The sequence below is a fragment of the Halichoeres trimaculatus genome, unplaced genomic scaffold (genome assembly GCF_033239565.1).
Source record: "Halichoeres trimaculatus isolate MK-OKI-2021-1 unplaced genomic scaffold, fHalTri1.1 fHalTri1_scaffold_12, whole genome shotgun sequence".
NCBI lineage: Eukaryota > Metazoa > Chordata > Actinopteri > Labriformes > Labridae > Halichoeres > Halichoeres trimaculatus.
The window spans coordinates 15,398,503-15,406,942 of record NW_027437190.1 but is presented as its reverse complement, the minus strand read 5'-3'; the positions used below and the strand labels follow the sequence as shown (position 1 = coordinate 15,406,942).

Below are 8,440 nucleotides of genomic sequence, written 5' to 3'. Positions count from 1 at the left end.
AATGTAAAAAAGCAGATATGTATAATAAACAGACATCAAACATTCATCTTCACTGAGATGGATTTCCCTTTTCAGCTAACATTTTCCCAAAAGTTAATTGTTGGTTTTATTGCAATGATTATTGAAGACGAATTGGGTAATCCTATGCTCAGATTGTATTACAATGGTTTACTCAAGTTTGCTGGGATAAACATGCTGCATTATAGTTGTTGTTTTTTTTTAAATATGTTTTAGTATAATCAGAATGTGTTTGTGAGGCTGTTAAATTTACCACCACACCTTGTGTTCTTACCAGCTTTGTCAGACTTATAGAATACAGTATATGTTGTATTAAAGTATATTTTTAAACTCACTGTGCCTTTGTCCTGTGTTAATAATGACGACTCTAGAGCTTAAAGTTTTTGTGAGCTTTCACAAAGTCTGGATAAATTAAAACATCAGAAACGTGTAAGCAAATGGAGCGAGAAAAAGATTGGTTGATTTAAAAAAAAAAATGGTTTAGTTTACACAGTGTGCTCCATGACAATGCCATGCACTTTGGTGGACTCAGTAGATTAAAATATGAATCCTAAAATTAAAACATGATATCCCTGTTAATACATTATGTCCAGTGTGGTTTTTTCTTTTACTCCCAACAGAAATATACAAAAATCATTCACTTTTTGAAGTGCTGAATATTAATGCAAGTAGCATTACATTTTGTGAATTTTTAATACAAGTTCTTAAGAAAATATAGGCTTTTCGACTTTTCGATCTCTCGTCTCCTTTTTAGCATTTTAAGCCAGCACCTGATACTGAAGTAAATTTGAACTGGTTATTTTGTGCCCCTTGTCTCCAGTAGAGGGGGTGGTTTGGATGAAAAGATGTCGAGGTTGTGCGTCCATTTTTGATGAGGTACATATTCACCCAGAAGAAAGGATGCAGCGTTCACGTGCTGCTTTTGTGCTTGTTTTCTCTGTAGTGTGGAAAACAAATTGCAGTCAGACAAGAGAAACAGATCAAAACTGAACAAAAAAAATTAGGTATCTGGCGTACAGAATTTGCACCTACTTTTTTTTCTTAAATTGTCCATTCGCTGACAAAAAAAGAGGAGTTTTACAACTGGAGTTGAATTCTCAAGTGTCCCACAGCTTATGAAGTATCCATCCGATGAGTGCACTCGTTCGGCGTGATTGACACTTTTTGTTGTTGCTTTGTGTTTAGCCATCGAGTGATCTGCAACTGAAAACTGCTCCGAAAAGAGGAGAAAACCTGGCCCTTGTTAAAAACCCAGCACACAGACCAGTGCACTGTTTTAAAAGGGGTCCAGGCAGCCACCCAACGACGGAGCAGATGTTAGCTTTGAGCTGGCCAGTGCTAACAAGCTAGTTGAGCAGCGGTCAGTGCATGGCTACGCAGAGACAAGTCTTCACTCTCTCCCACGCAGGCAAGCCGGTTTTCTTCACTACCACCTCCTACATTCTGAAACCGCTTTTCAGAAATAACATAAATACCATATTTACATCAAAGACTGTGATATGAGCTGACATTGCACTCAACTGTTGGGTTTGTGTGGCCTACAACGTGACATAGTGAGAGCTAGCTATCTGGCCTACAAAAAGATAACGCCTACATTGTTAGTCATGCTGTTGTTATCCTTTAATGATAGCTGGATGCTGAGGATGCTTCGCTGGTGTTTCTATATATGCTGAACACATTTGATGACACGTAAAGACAAGTTCCACTGCATTTTTGTGTGAACACTGATAACAACAATCAAAAGCTATTAGTTTCCTTACAATACGTTACTGAGGACACTTTTAATAAACGGATCCGAAAAACAAGATCACCAATGCAGTGGTTTAGCAACACCTGTCACATATGACCAAATGCAAACTTTGAGCTCTTTGCAAATCCGCACTGTAGGTGTCTTATTTGCAGACTTTTAGAAGTTTTAAAGTGTCTTGAAAGTCGTTCTCGTAGATAAAAACTGACGGATTAACTCCTAATTGAACTATCTTAAATTGTAAATGCTTTGTTTTGGGTCATACAACTTCATAACTAATGCTGATTTCATAATGTGCATGGAACATTTAAGCTGCAGTTGGAGCCACTGTTCATCCAAATGTTAAATGTAATGCATCATTATGAATTAAAAACTGCGTTTTGAAAGTAATGTTTATTTGTCAGTTTAATGTATGGGTCTGTATAAGATAAATGTATTGGGACTGCCCATCTATAGGTAGTGAATACAGCCTACATATCAGCTACCTAACAAATGTCACACACTGTTTCATGGCTGTATTCTCAACTGATTCAATCTGGATAAACTAATTTTGGGGTGGGGGGCTAACAACGTCACTTAATTTCCTAAAACCCTGTGCTTGAATTGCTGATGTAATATTTTTTTTTTAATCACATAAAACAGGACCCCCTTTTCTTTAAACACAGTGAGATCAGCCACTGTTAAGTATTTGTGACCAACAAGCGCTCATTAAGTCTGCGTAAATTCTCTCTCCTCCAGGTCAGAGTTAAGCTGACAGCTTCATGTGCGCTTCTGAATCCTCAAAAATTAGGCAACTGGACTATTTTGAGTTTGGAAGATGACATGTCACCTCCAATCCAAGAGGCTGTGTCCGGAGTTTGTAAACAGTCCAGTTGCCTTGTTTTTGAGCATTCAGAAGCACACGTTAAGCTGTAATTCTCACAATAACGGATATATAATTTTTTTTTTTTCTTATAAAGAGCAGGCAGGTCTGTAGCACCTGTAGTGACCTGTTGATATTTTTCTGTATCATTGTACCTCACTGGATTATTGCTTACAATATTTTTTGTTGTTGTTTAATGCACAGATCTTGACATGGGGAGTAAAATGTCCTTTGGCAGAGGAGGCAGTGACCAAAGCACAGTCTCTGAGCTGACCCCCGTGACATCACAGCCTCGAAATTCCACTCATATCCCCACAGATGGCAAGCAGGTAACTCATGAGAAAGACCATTGACCCTCTTTTTTTTGGACTGAAGAAGAATCTAACTGATTACAATATTAAAACATTTTCTGTGCAAAGAAACACCCTATCAAAATTTAGATACATTAGAGACCAGTTTATTTAATTTAAAAATGAAGTGTAGCCCCTTTCTTGCCTCATAGAGGATTAACGGGCAACAAGTTGGAACTGCAGGCAGGCCAGTTTAGCAGCCAGACTTTTTTACTACAGAGCCATGCTATGGCCGATAACCAATATTTACTGATATCAGTATTGGTTAAAAAAACCCCAAACAATCTGAGGTGATTTGTCAAGGTAGTTCAGAGAGAAAGAGCGCAATGGTGAGAAGAGACGATCTTAACAGGAAGACAGACATAAAAGAAGTTCGTCCACTCTTCTTAGGTGGTTTTGGTTTTTGCTTAGTTATAGAAAACAATACTATTTGAGTCTTGAAAGATCATTCAAGATGCTTTGCAAATGGACGGTGCTAATGAGCAAATATCAGCTCACTTTCACACATCAGCCGATGTCGAATTGTTAAGAAAATGTCCAACACTGCCCGATACCAATATTGATACCAATGTATCGTGCATCCTTAGTTGTAATACATGAAATATGTAAAACCTTTCCTGGAAAAACCTACCTAAAACCTTACCTTTTCTGGATGGTGAAATATGTTGCTTAACTGCTCAGTAATAATGTTGTCTTCCAAGAGTGGTTGACTAGCCATAGGCTTATGCATCCTTATACCATTATGGATGCTTGCTATTTAAGTGTGCTCTGTCAAAAAGCTTCTCTCCTGGAGAGGGAGCCAGTGGCTTGCTACCCACTTTCGTCCCCTAGTCTTCAAAGAGTGAGAGTATGTTTGTCATGAAACAGTATTCCCAGTTTCAGAATTGTATATGTTGTCACCCTTCTCTAATTCAGTATAGAGTTGGTGGTCATCCAAATGGAAGGTGAGAAGTTTCAAAATGTTAAAACAATATTCATAGTTTACAATATTCTGATGATTTTTGAAGCTTAATTTCATTTCATCGATTTATGTTATATTTTTTATCCTATATCATTTTTTACGTGCACTCAACTAAATAAAGATAAGACAAAGGAAGTATCAAGGCATTAACATTCCTTTACCGTTTTTGAATAATTGTATAACTGACCATTACAATGTGACTGAAGATATATTTTCTGCTTTGCAGATAAGTGAAGACAAAAGATGTGGCGAAGAAGACCTGAATTCCAGGGAAAAGGAAATGAAAACGCCGGAACTGATTGAATCTGCACCTGAACCCCACTCATCAGGTCACTCAGAGTCTGAAAGGCTTGTTAACTCTGAAAAAACATGCAGGACCAACTGTGACGACAATGAGTACTCAGTGTCAGAGGTAGGGGAAGAAGCCAGCGCTCCATTGACATTTGCAAGCGTGTGCACTTCCACAACAGACAGCCAGAGACAGACTGTGGAAGTCCGCCGGAAAAGAGGGCGTCCTCGGAAAACAAAATGTTTGACTTCCGAAGAACAGAAAATTCCAGATTCTGCTTTTTTTGATGAAGTTCAACACAAGGAGATAAGTACAACAATACCTTTGCCAACACTCTTACAGAACCACAAAAGTCAGGATGTGGTGAACCTCACAAAGGGGCCCTTAATCTGCAACACATCTCACTCTGAGGCAGCTGGACTTCCAAGTGTCTCTGAATGTAAAGCAGAGGACGGTGTCCTTGTGCAGCCAAAAAGAAGGGGGAGAGGAAGGCCGAAAAAATCTGAAGCTCAAGTTCAGACAGCTCCGGATGCTAAGGCTGCTGTCAGTAGAGTTTTTAGTCATGCTAACAAAGTAAGTCCCCCTGTGCGAGTGTTGAGGAGTAGAGAACAACTCCATTCAACACAAGATAGAAAGACTGAATCGACTCTCATTGAAAGTAGTGATACTTTTAACTTTCAAGATATTAAAAGACGAGGGACTGAACTTGCCGATCAGCAAACTCCAGCTAAAGTATCCAAATGGGATGTTTCCCAGGAGGCCTGCTGTTTGGAAAAAGAAAAGAAGGATAAGCATGAGATTGATATAGGAGAAAAGGGCGATCAGGGCTCACCGAGGACTGGTGAAGAGCAGCAGAAAGAACCAGGGCAAAGTGCATTATCACAAAAAAACCTACAGCCATCCTCTGAGCCTGAAACTATTTCCTTGGAGAATCCCAGCAGTAAAAACTTGTTAGGTCCTATTCTGAATGATAAAATTAAACTGTCTTCAGCCTTGAGTTGCAGCCAGGTGTCACAATCAAACCGTGTGCTTGAAGAGAAAGGAAACGCTAGTGTGAAGAACTTAAAGCCTTCCAGTGCAAATGTCATAAAGCCACCTGGGGACCTCTCAGCAGTGAAGGCTGAAGACACAGAGATGGAGCTGGATCAGTTGAATTCTCTGGCACAGCCAAATACCACTAAAACCTTAGAATACAGTGCCTACTCCAAAGTTGTATCTGGGGGTCCAAACAGTCAGAGAAACTTCATGAGACGCAAGAAAGGTGCCAAAAGAAGGAGAAGACGGAATCATGTTTTTATACCCAAAGCAGATCCAGTGGAAGGTGGTGATGGCACTGAGCAAAAAGCAGACTCTGAAAAGGTGCATGAGCAGGGCAACACAGATAGCATCTCAGATTTCACCTATATTAAAAGAGGAGGGAAAACCTTGTTGAAATGTGGCATCTGTGGGCAAACGTGCAAATTCCTCTCTCAGCTCATCATCCACCAACGAGTTCATACAGGAGAAAGACCCTTCAAATGTCCTGAGTGTGACAGAGGATTTAGCAAAAATTCAAACTTGAATCTTCATCTCAAGGTGCACATGAAGAACAGCTTGTATCAAAAGTGTCCGTTTTGCAAGATTCGATTCCCCACCTCTGAGTATGAAGCTCATGTGTGCAATTACTCCAATGTGCTGGAGGTAGATCCTGAGGAAAACAGTCCTGAAAAACTCACAGAGACCAATCGAGAAACCAGCGCTGAACTTCAGGCCCCAGCTCCTAAAGAAAAGAGAGAGAAAAAGGTGTGCGAGTACTGTGGCAAAACATTCCCGTTTAAGTCTGCCCTCATCAGACACGTGCGTGTCCACACTGGGGAGAAGCCTTTTAAATGTGACATATGCGGGAAAGCCTTTGGTCAGTCTTATTTCCTGCGTGTTCACGAGCTGACACACTGGTCTGTGAAGCGTTACAACTGCACACGTTGTGAAAAATCCTTCAGTCATTACAGCAACGCAAAAAATCACACCTGTGTCAAGGACAGAAGTGGTGAGGTTCAGCCTAACAAGAGTGAAAAGCCTTCTCTTACGTACACGTGCCACATTTGTAAGAATGTGTTCAACCATCTGCAGGAGTTCAACAGCCACATGAGAGCGCACAGTGGAGCAAAGCTGTATCGCTGCTTGTACTGTGACAAGCTGTTTGGTTTGCAGTCTGAATACAATGCCCACCGCAGCCAGTGCAGAGGCGAGAAAAGCGTGTCCAGCTCTGGGATAAAAGAGGAAGAGACGATGACTTTGATAGAGTATGCTGTTCCTACAGGGAGATTTTCATTGGGACAAAGTTTAGCTCCCTCCCTCACAGCTGCAGATAAGGAAACGCAGGGACAAGCATCACAGAAGAGCCGCAAGACGGGCTCTGCTAACTTTAAGAAACCGTTCCAGTCCACAGTCATTCCTGCTCACCACCTCTCACACTTTGTGTCAAAGTTAAACAGACTGGACACCCGCTCAGACCCAAGGAAATATTTGTGTCCAAACTGTGGGAGACTCTTCAGACACATGGGCAGACTCCGAGCCCACATGCTCACACACGCTCCAGCTTCAAGATACACCTGCACCTGCTGTGGTAAGACTCTGAAGAGCTGGAAGAAGCTGTGGCACCATCAGAGGATCCATCGACAGAGGCACGGCCGCTTCACCTGCCCCCACTGTGGGCAAGGGTTTCGGTTTGTGGAGTCGTACAGGCAGCACATGAGCCAGCATCCGGAGTTCCAGTGGGTTCAGGTCAGAACAAAGAAAGTCACTCTGCCTTATCAGTGTGAGCAGTGCTGGTGCAGCTACAGGACTCTAGATTTGCTCTTCAATCACCAGCTTTGTCATTCCTCACCACAAGACGTGCATAAGGTCTCTGGTTTTGATTTATCCACGGATGTTCATTCTGCACAGCCCAGCAGGAAGATGTTAAACAGGCTGTCGAATAACCACACGGCTCCATTAAAAACAGAGCCTGAGCACAACCACTCAACACTGAACACCTCATCTAAATATCCAGACCCAGTTATCAAAGAGAGGTCTCACGTGAACTTGGTTTCTTTTGCGAACAATCAGGATGTTGAGTCAGGTAAAACTATCCAGCCAGGAGAAGGCAATCATGACCGAATAGCTGAAAACACGCTCAGAAAACCCATCACGCCTCTGAGAACTGTGAAAAGGTACAAGACACAAAACGCCAGCATATCAAACGGAGAGTGCTCAGATGGTTTTAAATGTGCTGTCTGTGGAAACTCCTATCCTGCCATATCAGACCTCTATCAGCATTATTTACAGCATGCTCGATGTCAGGTGTAATTCATCACCCGGTGTACCTGTAGATCAACTTTTTACCACGAGAACACAGGAGCCCGTTACTCTCAGCCTTGAAAGTGTAGAAATAGTCAATTTGACTTCTGAAAGTTAAAAAAAGAAGTTTAGGAAGTTGAAAAGTTTGTTCAACCTGAGTGTAAAAGTTTGTTTACACTGAGTTTTACACAGGGGGTGAAATTCACTAAGAATGCAATGTGACTGCTATGAGTGGATGTAACTCCTGATTGTTACAATATTAGTAATTTTAGCAGACTCTTTCGTGCACAGATGTCAGTTTGGGTCATTCAGAGTTAGAAACTTTTGATCATTAGCTTGAGTGAGACTTCTTGTAAACATTGTGACCCAGTTACCACCAGCTCTCAGCAGATGGTATTAATTTTAATTTGTATATGAAATAAATTTATGGGGCTGTCAGCTCCAGCATTAGGGAATTTGGTGTTATCAGCAATAAGGCTCTTTTTCGTAGAAGAGGGCCTGTTTTGCTCCAAATGAAGCCATAATGGCCCTTTAAATGTACGAAAACAACGCTGGTGCACAGAGACACTATTTGCTGTGCAGTGCAGTTTGTATTGCATTTTACCCTTTTGCACATTCTATGTGGATTACACTTTTTTGTGTTTATTTATACAGCTTAAACAGGCGCCAAAGCTGTGCAATCCTTAAAGGGCAACTCCGGTTTTTTGACACCTGGACCTTATTTATAGGTGTGTGCATGCTCATGTACTCACTGAGACAAACATTGTGCAGCTCGGAGTCCTTCAGAAGTTATTTAGATCCAGCCAATTTTAGCCGCACTTAGCGGGGGCCACGGCAAGGGAGCTTCAGCGCGGGACATAATCTCTGCAGAATCACTCATTTTGGCAATATTTTT

At 41.4% G+C, this 8,440-nt stretch overlaps 1 protein-coding gene across 1 annotated transcript; it reads left to right on the top strand.

Annotated features, from left to right (window-relative positions):
* The first annotated feature begins 1,049 nt into the window (after positions 1-1,049).
* On the top strand, positions 1,050-8,256 carry LOC141801445 (uncharacterized). The gene is made up of 3 exons (XM_074684498.1): positions 1,050-1,426; positions 2,832-2,956; positions 4,165-8,256. The coding sequence occupies exons 1-3, from the start codon at positions 1,387-1,389 to the stop codon at positions 7,552-7,554; spliced, it is 3,555 nt and encodes a 1,184-aa protein (XP_074540599.1). The 5' UTR covers positions 1,050-1,386; the 3' UTR covers positions 7,555-8,256.
* Positions 8,257-8,440: the final 184 nt, after the last annotated feature.

What these genes read in the sequence shown, in the direction of transcription:
- LOC141801445 (XM_074684498.1), top strand. Translation starts at nt 1,387, where the DNA reads ATGGCTACGCAGAGACAAGTCTTCACTCTCTCCCACGCAG. An exon ending in CTTCACTCTCTCCCACGCAG is followed by an intron (nt 1,427 to 2,831) that starts GCAAGCCGGTTT and finishes TTTAATGCACAG; the next exon opens with ATCTTGACATGGGGAGTAAA. An exon ending in TCCCCACAGATGGCAAGCAG is followed by an intron (nt 2,957 to 4,164) that starts GTAACTCATGAG and finishes TCTGCTTTGCAG; the next exon opens with ATAAGTGAAGACAAAAGATG.